Raw genomic sequence first — 14334 nt, 5'->3', positions numbered from 1 at the left:
GTAACGAGAGACGAGAAACCACCACCGCTACTGTCGAGTAACCAGCCACTAGCAGTACGACCGTAGTCTGTTCGATCCGCAGGGGAGCAGGGTTCCGCAGTGCTGCACTCCAACGAATCCGCGACGCCGAACAAAAAGAAAAAGAACAAAAGAGCTGCAACGATGCTCCATTAGGAGATGCTGGCGCCTTCGAGTCGCTAGCCTGTACGTAACTCGGTCACGATGGCCAGCCAGATGCGTGCAGTTCTTCCAACCGCATCCAAACGTGCAATACATAACTTGACGGAAGAGCCCACCACCACCACCATCATATAACGCTCAAGCACACACATTTCCTCCTCCTCCTCCTCCTCCTCCTCCTCCTCCTCCTCCTCCTCCTCCTCCTCCTCCTCCTCCTCCTCCTCCTCCTCCTCCTCCTCCTCCTCCTACAATCTCGCTCGCATCCTCCTCACCTTTGAGGCTTGCCCATCTGCCTCTCCTCCAATCGATCAATTCGGCCCAGCTCACATCCTGCATCGCACTTCATCAACTGGGGGCCAACATCTCACCTCACTCACACACATCCACACACCACTCGACCAACACTATTCCGTCGCCGCCGCATTATGTGTCTGCAACCAAACGACCTACGACAGAAGATATCATAAAGCTAGCTCTCCCCAAACAACTTTCAACAACATTCCGCCAAATACAATCTTGAAGCCATCACACAATTCACTTCTCAAGCTAGTCAACCACCCAGTATCAATATATACAACCACCCTCTCCCCCTACTCCTCCACCCCCACCAGATACCTATGCCCGTCTACAACAATTACATCTCGGTCCCTAGATTCAAGCGCATCGGCTATCACATCAAGTCGACCAGAACCATTTCCACCACCTCGGTGTTCAACCTCGAATCCGGCGAAATGATCATGCCCAGCCTGTCGAGGCGCAAGTTCGCGCAGAAATCCAAGTCCGAGTCAGCAAAGAGCTCCAAGTCCAGTCTGAAGAGCTCGCCTGACTCGGCGATCGACTTGAAGATTGAGTCGCCGCCGCTGGTGCTCTACGGACCACCCAAGGAATCGAGCGGCGCGCTGCTCTCGGGTCTGATTCACATTGACAACGAGCAGGGGAAGGAGTGGGAGAGCTTCACCATGACGCTGCTGGCCGAGACGTTGAACAAGAGACCGGTACATGGCGCCTGCTCGGATTGCGCCACGCAGGTCGATGTCATCAACCGGTGGACGTTCATCTCCGCTACCACAACCGCCAGCGCTCGTAGAGACCTCCTACTCAGCTATCCGTTCAGCTACCTGCTTCCAGGCCATCTCCCCGCCTCTAATGACAACGCTCTTTCGAGGATAAGCTACACGTTGGTGGCCCGTGCCATCGCCGCCGACGGTGACGAAGTCCAGTTCAAGAAATCCATCACAGTCGAGCGCTCGATCCTGCCAGGTCCCGACCGCCACTCGGTCCGCGTCTTCCCACCGACCACCCTCTCGGCAACCCTCAAGCTCCCCTCGGTTGTCCACACCGGCAGCGACTTCGCCATCGACGTGCGGCTCGACGGCATTCTTAACAAGGCTAAGAACACGCGATGGCGCCTGCGCAAGGTCAACTGGCGGATCGACGAGAACTCAAAGGCGGTGTCCCCGGCGTGCAAATACCACAGCGCTAAGCTCGGTGGTGCCGGCAAGGGCGTGGCCCACGAGGACATCCGGACGGTCGGCTTCGGCGATATCAAGACCGGCTGGAAGTCGGATTTCGAGTCGGCCGACGGCAAGATCGAGCTCGAGATCATGGCGGGAATTCCAGCACACACCAAGGCCGCGTGCCAGCTCGACGCCGCCAATGGCTCGACGGTGGAGCACATCTTGGTCGTTGAGATGATCGTGGCCGAGGAACACAAGCCCGCCGGACCGAGCAGACTGGTCACCCCGACCGGTGCCGCGAGAGTCCTCAGGATGCAGTTCAAGCTTGTGGTCACGGCGCGCAGCGGTCTCGGCATCAGCTGGGACGAAGAGGCCCCGCCAATGTACGAGAACGTCCCGGCCGCACCCCCCAGCTACGGCATTCCCGACTCGCGCACCTCGTTCTCATACGCCGCCATTCCTCCGCCGCTCGCGCAGATGCTCAACGGCGTCTAATGAGCTGCTCATATGGGGCCTCTCTCTCTCTCTCTCTCTCTCTCTCTCTCTATCTCTCTCTCTCTCTCTATCTCTCTCTCTCTCTCTCTCTCTGTTTCTTTCCTTCTGAATTCCATGTCCGGACGTTTTTTTTCCCATCGGGTGCATTGGCTGGCGTAGTTAGCGGGGGCAGGGGCACTGGGGCAGGGGCAACAAGGCGTTAACATGATTGACATTTTTCTTTTCTTTCCCTTTTCTTTCTTCTCTTTCTTCATCTTCCTGTGCACTTTACCATAAGCGAACGGGATTTCTTTTCTTTTCTTCTTTTCCTTGCTAGCTACGATTTCCTTTGTTACATACCGTACCGGCAGGCGGACAGGATAGGACAGGCAACAGGCGCATCATGGGGTTCCGATTTTTTTTCTTTCTTCTGTACTAGTACATAGCATACATATGATGGTTTACATCACGATTTGAGGGGATGGGCGATCTGCCTGCTCATCATCATCATCATCATCACTATGGCGTCTTCTTGTGCAATGGTGCTTCAATCTGGGCAATAATTACTTGCCTACATTGGTAGGTAATACTTTGTGCTCTGTACGCGTCCACGTGCGCAATGGAACGGTGCACCGGCGGTTGAAATGGGATGATGCTCGCGGTTGAGGAGGATTTCCGCGGAGGCGGGTATGGAACGGGGACTCGGGGGGAGAATACGGTATGTATCGAGGTTCTGCAAGACTGCAACCCCAGAGTACTAGTATGTTACATACGAAACGAGCATCACATGCCGCATCGCATTTTTTAGCGGTGAAATTTATGTCGGGGGCGGAGGGGGGTGGACACTGGAGTCTGGAGGGGGAGGGGGGGGGGAGTCGGCGTTCATGAGCATTGAGGCGCTTAGTTACTCACTCCACCAGGGTTATGTAAGTGCACTCTGGGCCCGTGGACTCTGGGAGTCTGGGGTGTGGAGTGGAGTGTGGAGTGGAGTGTGGCAGGTGGGTTGAGGCTGGAACTGGGGTACGGGTACGGGTACGGGGAGGATCGATGCGTGGAGGTTGGAGGCTGGAGCTGCCTCGTCAGGTCGCTGGGAGGGATCGTTGGGTCGCCACGACGGAGAGTGGAGTACCGTGTGTAGGGTATATCTGCGGACGACGGCGGTCGCTGTTTGGCTCGGGACGCAGTCAGCTCGGGGCGTTGTCACGCAACGGTGGCGGGCCGGCGCCGGTGTGCCGATCGGAGTGATGAGCTGATCGGAGTGATGGGATCATTGGGATGGCATTGCGGTCGGCGGTCAGCGGTCGCTGGCTGCAAAATTCTGCCCCCGGTCAGTATAGTACCGGTAGTTATCCCCCGCATCGGCGGGAAACAGCGTGCTGGGATGGTGCTCGGTTACTCCAGAGTACCGGTAGAGTACTGTACCCAGACCCCGGTCGGCGCTCGCGGCTCGCCGGCCGTAACGGGAGAGTAGATCACCGGTAAGCTCACTGGGACCGGGGGGGCCGGGGGGACCGAGGGGTTTCCGGTAGTGGTACATGCGGCAGTGGTACAAAGTGAGTATCGATCACTCACTTGGGCAATGGAAGTTCAATAAAGTGGTAACGGTGGTTCCGTGAAGATCTAAATTCTTTTGACGGGAATTGTTTCGCAGGATTCATACATTGCAAAGCGACAGTGATTGTATCACTTAAAGCCGGTACATCTCAGGAGCAATGGAGTTTGCTGGCCTTTGACGGATACCGTAAGAGCGGGCAACACCTTGTAGAATAGATAAAATGAGCATTTGTAACTTCGTAGTACACATCGTCAGACTCATCCTCCGCACTTCCGGCATGAGCGGTCACTCGGCAGTACCCGACATCACCTATTGAAACTGTGAGAAGAACTTGACTTGATTGATGTAGATGACATGACAAAGACGAGAAAGCAGATTGCTTACAAAGCAAACGAGCTCGTGTACTAGCTAGAGAAAGAGACGTAGCCTCAGACAGAGAATGCGACGACATCCGTCACCGTCGCCCAGTGCTTCCGATAGGTAGTCCAGTCAGGACGGCGGTCAGGACTAGGTAGACTGACTGCATCAGTCCAGTTCAGTCCATAAAATTGGAGGACGGTATGAGTTCAGTCCGTCCCAGAATTTTGCTGCCTCGGACTGCATGCGACTGACAGAATGCCACTTGCTGAAATTTCTAAGTCGAACTATCATATGTGTCTAGCAAGCATCACTCTTTCAAGTTTCAACGTAGCACGTGTTCTCTTTTCGTGCCAGTGATCTCAGCGGTGGACAGCGAAGAGGATAAAAAGTACGCCGCCGCAGTCCTCGCCTTCATTTCTTCAAGATCGGATACCTATCAGATGGTGCTGCTGCTGGAGGGAGACGTGAGAGCACTCTCAGCTTCTCCATGTTATGTTATTGTTGTGACATGACATGACATGCGCACATGTTCAATCCGCCAAGATCTTTCCTCGTCCTCTCGCATACAGCCAGAGCAACAATGAAAGACGCAGACGCAGTTTGTATGTTTGTTCGCATCAACTGGAGGCAGTGTAATACCAGTGACACAGTGGGAGGCGACATGCGCAAGCACAGCGGCCAGCTCCGCAACATTCAAAAATAAGATTAATATTAGAACCGATATGTTATCGGATTTCAGATATTAAACTGAAAAGAACAGATACTACACTTGATCTAAGCCAAAAGGCTGTAGAAGGGAAATTGTTAGCGGGATATTCGCTGATGTTGAATGTTGGGGGTAGAGATGACATACCAAAGAGAGCTAAAGAGAAAAGAACAGGAGAGGGGCGGAACGGGGCTTTATATAGTTGTTGGAGGGGCACTAGCCTCGTCGGGCTCTTGCCGCTACTAGGGCTTAGGGCTACTCCAGTTAAGGTCTGTGCTTTTGTCTTGCCCTTCGGTAGTTGCTTGGCTGCTCCCGATAGTAACGTGATCTTCTGGCTGTCTTTCGGTCCCGACGATGTCGCCTTGTGCACTGTCCGAGGGGTCCTTTGCTCACTCACAGCTGGTGTTTTTTTTGGTTTTGTTTCAACATAACACATTCGACCCTATGTATGTAGGTCGCGGCATCCAGTATGTACCTACGTATCTTATTTACTCCAGGTCTGAGTTCGGCACATTGCGGCCAGCTGCCCTCTTCCTCCACCCCCTTCGGATACATACATAAGTTATCACTCGCCGATGGACCGAACCGTTAGCGGATTGGTTGGGGAAATGGTGAAAGGTGTAACCGAGCCTAGGCGGAAGCGTGGGAGATGGGATGCCACACTGAGCCAGAGATCCCACTGATCCCAACGACGACAACATATATCTCAACTTTCGTGATCATCACTCCTACACAACCGCCTCCCCCAGGAACCCACTTAAAGCACACACCAGTCAACGCTCCGAATTGGCGTCCTCTCGCACCCTCTTGGCTTTTTATATTCCCGTCTAGCTCGGACATCACCACCCAATCTATTGAAAATAAGCATCGAAAATGAGGGGACGCTCCGTGGAGCGAGTGATACCTCAGTGACGCATTCCCGCTGCGTAACTAGCGCAGTGCTGTTGTGCCGCATCTAGGTAGGTAGTAGCGAGAATTCGATACCAGCTGCCGAGCAGCTATCGGGCACATGAAGTGCTTCCGGAGCTTCCGACTAGGCATGTGCCCAGTTTCCGCACATACCGCTCGCGCGAGTTACCTTTCCGTTCTCGGGAGCATGTCTTATTACCTACGGTATCACTCGTTTAGTTGTCACGTGGAAGGCAGTGGTTCTGCGGAGTTCCTTCAATAGTAGCAGATACCTACCCTCTCCTATCGACTGTTCTTTCCACATCTGCGAGATGACCTTCAGATTTCGGACGTACATAGGTAGGTATATCGAGTGCGTCGTGTCTCGTACATACTATGTGGCGGCCCCGCCGTGGATTTACCGGATAGTTACCTATAAAGGTACTTTGTACTCTACCTAGGTAAGTAGGTATTTCGGCTCGGGATGGTACACGTACGAGGTATGTAGTCAAAAGAAGCTTATGCTAGCTACCCATGCTTGATACCGAGCCATGCCTACATAGCCACGCTGGCAAGCCACCGCCCATGCATAAGCAAGTATCCGTATTCAAGTGTGCTCCGCCGCTTTGTCAGTTGTGCGGCATTGACTACGAGAACCTTCGAGATGTGCTTGCGTTCCTACTGCGGTATGTTGTCTTTGGGATTGCTGTAGATACGTACATGAGGTACTTGTTCGTTCCGTTCAGTGGCCCGTTCCGGTCCCACGAGGTCGACTAGCCTAGACACGAAGCCAAGCTACAGGTGAAGAAGGGGAAGACGAGGAGTCCACAAGCAAAAATAATCTTTAGAGCAGTGCTCGGTGCTCTATCATTCCGCGAAGTGGGGGTAGTTAACTGCTGCCTAACTTTCTTAACATGGGGCGTGGTGTCGGGCAGGGGAAAAGAATACAGCGAGGTTGAATGGGGGCCTGGGGGCCGAAAGCGTAAAGTGAATGGGAGGTGCGGAGGAGGGGGAGAATCGGAGCGGGTTGAATGGAAGCTGAAAGCATAAAGTGAATGGGGAAGAGGAGGAGTCCACAACCACAAGCAATCTCTCGATCAATGCTCGGTGTCAGCCAGCGAGGTGAGGGTAACTGCTGCCTACACTTTCTTCATCCAAGGCGGGGTGTCGGGCAGAGGGAAATAATACAGCGGGGTTGAATGGGGGCTGAAAGTGTAAAGTGAATGGGAAGTGCAGAGGAGGGGCGTTGAGGTTTATACTGAATGGTTTTGCAAGTCCCTGCATTGAGACTCCTGACTCCCCACCCTCGGACGAGTGCAACGACGCCTTCAGAAAACGGGAGAAGAAGTATATCGTGGACGAGTTGGCGAGTTGGAGACCGTTCAGGGTATTCGCAAATCACTCATTACGTCCAATCGGAGAGGGGCATTAACTGTACCTATAGTACCGAGAAATCCCTGAGTCGTGGGATATGTAAGTAATCTGCCGTGATCTACTATCTACCGGTAAGGTCGAATGCAATGATGATTAAACCAAAAAACATCACTGAGTCGTCCTTTTTATGCATCTTTAACCGAGCGCAACCCAGCGTAAATCCGCACATCACCCCGCAAGGCAGCAGAGCCCGGCAGGGTGTGTGAGCTCTATTTGCTCTACATCTGTTGGCTTAAAACCTTATGACCCTGCCCTGGCGCTATTGAGGGATAGGCAGCATCGCGAGTTTCAGGAAGCTGGGTACGGATAGCGGGGAGTCATCATCTCTATGGTGGTGGTGGCTCGGGAGGATTACGAGCGAGGAGAGGAGTTGTGGCATAGCCTGGATGATGTTGGAAGGATTTGAGTTGAGCAGGACTTTTATTCTGTATGGCACTGGATGGTCTTGTATTGGGCATAATTTTCTGTCTCCTAAACGTTGTCACGGGCAGTAGCTATTTTCCTTCCCTCGCAAGCTTATGATGATTAAACAAAAACAAAACCACCACTTGATGTTGGAAGGACTCGTGGAAGTGATCACTGAAGCGATGGAGATGGAGAGCAGAGAAGTGGTATGTTCGGGTCTAGGAGCTACTGACACAAGAGAGAGAGAGAGAGAGAGAGAGAGAAAAAGACCGAACTTGGACCCGCTACCGCACCGAATATTCCAAGTACCCACCACCGGTCCTCCGAACGGCTAGTGGACTACTCACAGAAACACACTCGCTCCCACAAGCCCACCACCCACTTAGAACTCAAATTTCTCCCCCACGAGCCTCTCACTCAGCTCCCACAGCTTGAATACATTCTCATCATCCTTAGCCCACGGCTTCGGCTCCGTGATGTTACAGTCTGTCAGGTACGCCCCATCCTCCATATCCGGATCCAGTGCTGCAACCAGAGTCGTTGAGCAACCCTGCTCTAGATTCTTCAGAGACGCGGGTGGGAGCTCTCCGCCAGCGTTTTGAGTTGCCAGTTCTATGCCCTGGTCCAGAAGCTCCTTGGAGACATTGGAGTTGGCGCAGAGCGATGTGCCGAGTACCACTATTGGCCGTCAGTCCTGTGCCGTATCAGATGTAGTTATGGCTGAAAAGAAACGTACTTCCGGGGTGCACCGCGATACTCTTCGCCTGCTTCTTCGCCATCTTCCGCGAGATCGCCTTCGAGAACAGGATATTCGCCGACTTCGACTGCCCGTACGCGAGCCACGGGTCGTACTCCCTGCCCTCGCCAAAGTTGTAGTCGTCCCAGCGGATGGGTCCGATCTCGTGGCCGTTGCTGGTTAGATTGACCACGCGGACGCCCTGCGCCAGGTCTGCGTACAGCAGGTTCGTCAGGAGGAAGTGCGAGAGGTGGTTCACTGCGAACTGCGACTCGAAGCCGTCCCCGGTCGCCCGGTAGGGGCTGACCGCCATGATCCCGGCGTTGTTGATGATGATGTCGAGCTTCGCGTTGGCGGCCGCGAGCGTGCTCGAGATCAACACGGCGGCGGAACGCACGGAGGCTAGCGACGAGAGCTCGCAGGGGATGATGGTCACTTTGACAGTGGAGTTGACGGTGCGGATGCTCTCCACGACAGGCTCGAGCTTGGAGGCCGACCGCCCGAGCAGGAGGAGGTGGGCGGGGTGCGAGTGCTTAGCCAGCGTTATCGCGGTCTCTGAGCCCAGAGTCGAGGGCGAGGGGCCGGTGACCAGGACTGATATCACACGAGGGTCTGTTAGTCGGCGGATATGTGGAGGTAAATATGAGGGTACGCACTCGTCTTCCCATCCGCATAGGAGGAGAACCGTCGCATGATCTCGGCGCCGGTGGTGGAGTGACCGTATTGTGACATTGTTCGTATGTTGGGCTTGCGTTCTTGAGTTTTTCTTTCTTTCTTGCTATGATATTTATCTTTACCGTTCTGGCTTGTTATACAAATGGATTGTTTGCTGTCTGTTTATCGAGTAAAATCTAAATTGACTCTCGGGACACCTCATATTTTATACACGGATTATATCATACTGGCTCGCTACATACGCGGAGATAACTACTCTATACGCCCCGGCCCGAATAAGTGACTGTGGTGGCCTAGCTGCTGTGCGCGGCTCCGGCGTTAGTTAACTAATGCCGGGCACTATCGGTGTTAACAAAACTGACTTTGGCTTAACCACGTCAAACGTGGACGAGTAATCAGCATCATACGCAATGGAAGTAAGGGATGGCAGTGAGGGGTGACAGTGAGGGGTGACAGTGAGGGGTGACAGTGAGGGATGCCAAGGTGTGTATTGAGAATATGCGAACATCACATTGTGCGAGTGGATTACTGATAGGTTGGATATGGCTTTTGTTTGTAGGGAACGGCATGACTGCTGGCTCGACTCGCAAACAACTGCCGTACTCCGCATCACAGCCCCAATTCTCTCGAGTCGAAACAATGCTTCATAGCTTACTCGCATCCCACACTTCGGCGAGTTGCGAAAAGCTAGCTACCTCTGGAGATCTAAATACGGTACTCGTGAAGTAGAGTGGCCATCGATCACAGCCTGCGTGTTTCATATATAGTAGGTAGATAGTAGATCACACATTCCCATGGCTGTAAGGGAGCAGGAAGGGTTGGCTCGCGGGTAGGGCTGGGCGGAGAGCAATAGGGAATCGGTACCGAGCTTACGGCCAGCGGTCGGTGACAGCCGGGTGGAAAAGGATATATAATCTGCCGTGATCTAGGTACTAAGATCGAATGCAATGATGATTAAACAAAAAATAACTCGTGTCCATCGCTTAAGAAGTACCAATTACATATTCCATGGGCGAACCTCGTCCGTGGTAGGTGCCCTGGGAAGAACTTGTAAGTATAAAGGGTAAGTCGTGACCATCTCCACTTCGCCATTAACTACATACAAAAGCATCGGGACTAATTTCTAGTGAAACTGTAATGGAGGTCTTCGCCATAGTCTAGATAGGCTGCATGCGAAATAAAATAGGAAGATTTCTCTGTAATGGAGGTGGCCACGACTTAAGGCTTCCTCCTTGTAACTATGATACGTTCCGAACTTCTGATGGAATAAACCTTTCCCGGATCCGGAAACATCACGTGAGTCAGGGCTGGCTACATGACCGGTAACTGGATGCTATGTATGTTGGGCGATCCGTACCCGGATCCCGCAACTTTGAGTGTCGAAGCTTCTCCGGTCCTAGCCAGCTCCTAAGAGTTGCAAAATCACCGCAGATACGAACTACTTCCTACTAATTGTACTAGTTAGTACCGCCACCCATCTGATTGCGCGAGAATGACGCGGTTGAGGTCAGTAATTGATATGACCTGCCTATGTTTCCTTAACCTAATTGCAAAAGTCTTTGGAACATACCGCTGTCATTGTGCTTCTCCGTCTCAAACCGACAAAGGACTGTCGGGAGGCTGCAATGGTGGTGGAAATCAATGGAGGTTTCGCCACGATATCACCTAATTGAGTTCAGTCACATGAGCCAAGCCAAAACGCGTCCACTGACGTAAAAACATTCCACGCGCAGCAGACCCATGTTGTGGCAACTGTAGAAACCCATTCACCCATCTACACGTCACTCCTTACACGATTTCTACGAACCCAAACACCCCCCAACCCCCCACAATGCCTCCCAAGGCCCCCAAACGAGCCCTCGCCACCGACAACTCTGCTACAGCAAAGAAGCGCAAGGTTGGAGAGAAAGCTAAGAATGACCGGCTGGCGAAGTTCTCGCAGGCTGCTCCTCCGAGCAGCTTCGAAGAGGAATTGATGAACCTCTCGCAGGAGATCACCGATTTGAAGGATGGCGGTGCCGAGAGGGACCAGAAGTGGAGTAGACCGGCCGTGGACGATAAGTTTGACCCGCAGACGCATAGCCTTCTATTCCAGCAGATCGATGTCGAGGAGGGAAATCACGCGGGAAAACATGCTATCCGCTTGTTCGGAGTCACAGAGGTTTTTATTGCTCCGTTCTTACTTGAGGGCGAGGAGTTGGAAAGTACTGACAATTCCTCAGGAAGGACATTCGGTTCTGCTACACGTCACGGATTTCATGCACTACCTCTTCGTCGCTGCACCCATGAGTTTCACACAAGACAACGTCGAAGGATACAGAAGATGGCTGGACAACAAGCTCTCCAACAGCATCGACCCGGTGGTCCACAAAGTCGAGATTGTCATGCGAGAGAACCTCTACGGCTTCACCGGGAACCAGAAGTCTCCGTACCTCAAGATTTCGGTTGCCGATCCGAAGAATATCAGTCGAGTGCGTGCGTTGATCGAAAAAGGCGAAGGGAATTACAGTAGGATGTGGCCCATCACTGATACCGGTCTGATGACGTTCGACAATATTCAGTATGTCATGCGGTTCCTGGTAGACACCAAGATCGCGGGAATGAGTTGGGTGGAGGCGCCTGCCGGAACCTACAATATGGTGACTGGGAACAACAAGGCGTCGAATTGCCAGCTCGAGGCTCAGATCAACTACAAGGATTTGATCGCCCACAGTTTCGACGGCGAGTATGCGAAGATGGCACCGCTGCGGATCCTGTCTTTCGATATCGAGTGTGCGGGTAGAAAGGGAATCTTTCCGGAGCCGCAGCATGACCCCGTGATTCAGATCGCCAACATGGTGACTCGATACGGAGAGGACAAACCCTTCGTGCGGAATGTTTTTTGTCTGGACACCTGCTCGCCAATCATAAATACCCAGTTGCTCGAGTTCAAGGATGAACGGACGATGTTGATTGAATGGAAGAACTTCGTGCAGCGGGTTGACCCCGACGTGATCATCGGTTACAACACGTCCAATTTCGATATGCCATATCTCTTGGATCGAGCGAAGCATCTGAAGGCCGCCGTGTTCCCGTTCTGGACCAGACTGTTGAACATGAAGACGGAGGCGAAGGACTCCAACTTCTCCAGCAAGCAGATGGGCAACAGGGAAACAAAGACGACCAACACCAACGGTAGACTACAGATCGACCTGCTGCAGGTCATCCAACGTGATCACCAGCTGCGTTCGTACACGTTGAACTCGGTTTCCGCACACTTCCTGGGCGAACAGAAGGAAGATGTTCATCACAGCATGATTACCGAGCTCTTCAACGGTACCTCGGAAACCCGGCGTCGTTTGGCCGTCTACTGTCTCAAGGACGCCTACCTTCCACAGCGATTGCTGGACAAACTGATGTGCTTGATCAACCTCACGGAGATGGCTCGTGTCACTGGTGTCCCATTCAACTATCTGTTGGCCCGTGGACAGCAGGTCCGGTTCCTTTCCCAAATCTTCCGGAAAGCCCTCGAGCAGAATCTCGTCATTCCGAACCTGCGACATCAGGGGTCCGAGGAGCAATACGAAGGTGCAACTGTCATCGATCCGACCAGGGGATACTACAACGTGCCGATTGCCACCCTAGATTTTGCGTCCCTTTACCCGAGTATCATGCAGGCCCATAACCTTTGCTACACAACCCTCCTCAAGAAAGAGACCGCCGTGCGACTCAAATTGAAGGAAGGTGAGGACTACACAGTCACACCGAACGGTGACTGGTTCGTCAAAGCCACACAGCGTAAGGGTATGGTACCGCTGATTCTGGAGGGTTTACTGGGCGCCAGAAAGCGAGCCAAGAATGAGCTCAAGAAGGAGACGGATCCGTTCAAGAAGGCTGTGCTGAACGGTCGACAGCTCGCGTTGAAGATCTCGGCCAACTCGGTCTACGGTATCACCGGTGCCACTGTCGGAAAGCTGCCGTGTCTCCAGATCGCATCCAGTGTTACGAGTTACGGCAGACAAATGATTGAAAAGACTCGGGATGTGGTCGAATCGCACTACACTATCGCCAATGGCTACGAGCACGACGCTCAGGTTATCTACGGTGATACCGATTCGGTCATGGTAAAGTTTGGACCGAAAGATCTACCGACGGCGATGAAATTGGGACAAGAGGCTGCAGACCTCGTGTCGTCCAAGTTCATCACACCCATCAAGTTGGAGTTCGAAAAGGTTTACTTCCCGTACCTTCTGATCAACAAGAAGCGATACGCTGGGCTGTACTGGACGAGAACAGACAAGTACGACAAGATGGACAGTAAGGGTATCGAGACCGTCCGTCGTGACAACTGCAGGTTGGTGCAGGTTTGCATCGAAACCGTGCTGAAGAAGCTGTTGATCGATCAGGATCCGGAGGGCGCTCAGAGGTAGGTGTCTCACATGCCGAATGGTTTCCTAAATCCTTGCTTATCCGTGTCATCGCCGTAGCTACGTCAAGAGTTTGATTGCCGACCTCCTCCAGAACCGCATCGACATGTCGCAGCTGGTCATCACCAAAGCCCTATCGAAGGCGGACTACACGTCCAAGCAAGCCCATACCGAACTCGTCGAGCGAATGAAGAAACGAGATGCTGGATCCGCTCCCACCCTCGGTGATCGTGTGGCATACGTCATTGTAAAGGGCGCGGGTGGAGCCAAAAACTACGAGAAATCTGAAGACCCCATCTATGTGCTCGAGCACTCGGTCCCGATCGACACCAAATACTATCTGGACAACCAGCTGGCAAAGCCACTTGGACGTATCTTCGAGCCTATCATAGGTGAGCGTAAGGCTCAGCAGCTGCGTATGTATTCTTTCTCTTGAATCCTCGTGTAGCTACTAATGGGATATAGTGACTGGTGACCATACGCGCACCATCTCGATCACCGCGCCAAAAGTTGGCGGCCTCATGAAGTTTGCAAAGAAGACACAGACGTGCACGGGCTGCAAGGCCCCGCTGACCAAGAAGGGCCAAACGGATGGTGCAGTCTGCGAGGACTGCCGTCCGCGCTTTGGCGAGCTCTACCAGAAGAGTTTAGCCAAAGTCAATGAGATGCAAGTGCGCTTTGGCAGACTGTGGACGCAGTGTCAACGTTGTCAGGGCTCCATCCACTGCGAGGTCATCTGCAGTAATAAGGACTGTCCTATCTTCTATATGCGCATGAAGGCTAGGAAGGATTTGCAGGACCGTGAGCAAGAGCTCAAGAGGTTCGATCTTGATGAGATTTCGTGGTAGATGGCTTGTATTGTATCATTGTGCTTTCTGAGGACTTGTCATTGTATTTGGGACTTGCATTTGGGAATTTCTAATTGTTGTTTTACTGAATGTTTGGGATCGTTCGTTAATATACTGTAACGAGCTAATTCTCCCACTTCTGTTCTCCAACGCACGAGGCAAGCTGATGTTCCAGTGATGTACTGCCTAGTGGTAATCTAACTCTCACTC

At 52.8% G+C, this 14334-nt stretch overlaps 3 protein-coding genes across 3 annotated transcripts; 2 read left to right on the top strand and 1 right to left on the bottom strand.

The window, feature by feature from the left end:
- Positions 1-404: 404 nt before the first annotated feature.
- Positions 405-2593, top strand: BZA05DRAFT_410444 (uncharacterized protein). Its single transcript, XM_051484899.1, has one exon. It carries the CDS (start codon positions 798-800, stop codon positions 2130-2132), a length of 1335 nt encoding a protein of 444 aa, XP_051335664.1. The 5' UTR covers positions 405-797; the 3' UTR covers positions 2133-2593.
- Positions 2594-7695: 5102 nt separating this feature from the next.
- On the bottom strand, positions 7696-9054 carry BZA05DRAFT_477105 (short-chain dehydrogenase). The gene is made up of 3 exons (XM_051488290.1): positions 8852-9054; positions 8196-8789; positions 7696-8137 (listed from the first exon to the last, which is right to left on the bottom strand). The coding sequence occupies exons 1-3, from the start codon at positions 8925-8927 to the stop codon at positions 7842-7844; spliced, it is 966 nt and encodes a 321-aa protein (XP_051335663.1). The 5' UTR covers positions 8928-9054; the 3' UTR covers positions 7696-7841.
- A 1573-nt stretch (positions 9055-10627) lies between these two features.
- On the top strand, positions 10628-14228 carry BZA05DRAFT_359113 (DNA polymerase family B-domain-containing protein). The gene is made up of 4 exons (XM_051481462.1): positions 10628-11031; positions 11093-13275; positions 13337-13692; positions 13742-14228. Exons 1-4 carry the CDS (start codon positions 10702-10704, stop codon positions 14122-14124), a joined length of 3252 nt encoding a protein of 1083 aa, XP_051335662.1. The 5' UTR covers positions 10628-10701; the 3' UTR covers positions 14125-14228.
- The last annotated feature ends 106 nt before the right edge of the window (positions 14229-14334 follow it).

Source organism: Tricharina praecox, assembly GCF_024521635.1.
Source record: "Tricharina praecox strain CBS 144465 chromosome Unknown BZA05scaffold_32, whole genome shotgun sequence".
NCBI lineage: Eukaryota > Fungi > Ascomycota > Pezizomycetes > Pezizales > Pyronemataceae > Tricharina > Tricharina praecox.
Note: the sequence above shows the minus strand (reverse complement) of the source record. Positions and strands in the feature narration are given on the sequence as shown.

What these genes read in the sequence shown, in the direction of transcription:
- BZA05DRAFT_410444 (XM_051484899.1), top strand. Translation starts at nt 798, where the DNA reads ATGCCCGTCTACAACAATTACATCTCGGTCCCTAGATTCAAGCGCATC.
- BZA05DRAFT_477105 (XM_051488290.1), bottom strand. Translation starts at nt 8,927, where the DNA reads ATGTCACAATACGGTCACTCCACCACCGGCGCCGAGATCATGCGACGG. An exon ending in CTATGCGGATGGGAAGACGA is followed by an intron (nt 8,790 to 8,851) that starts GTGCGTACCCTC and finishes GTGTGATATCAG; the next exon opens with TCCTGGTCACCGGCCCCTCG. An exon ending in TATCGCGGTGCACCCCGGAA is followed by an intron (nt 8,138 to 8,195) that starts GTACGTTTCTTT and finishes GACGGCCAATAG; the next exon opens with TGGTACTCGGCACATCGCTC.
- BZA05DRAFT_359113 (XM_051481462.1), top strand. Translation starts at nt 10,702, where the DNA reads ATGCCTCCCAAGGCCCCCAAACGAGCCCTCGCCACCGACAACTCTGCT. An exon ending in GCTTGTTCGGAGTCACAGAG is followed by an intron (nt 11,032 to 11,092) that starts GTTTTTATTGCT and finishes ACAATTCCTCAG; the next exon opens with GAAGGACATTCGGTTCTGCT. An exon ending in GCGTAAGGCTCAGCAGCTGC is followed by an intron (nt 13,693 to 13,741) that starts GTATGTATTCTT and finishes AATGGGATATAG; the next exon opens with TGACTGGTGACCATACGCGC.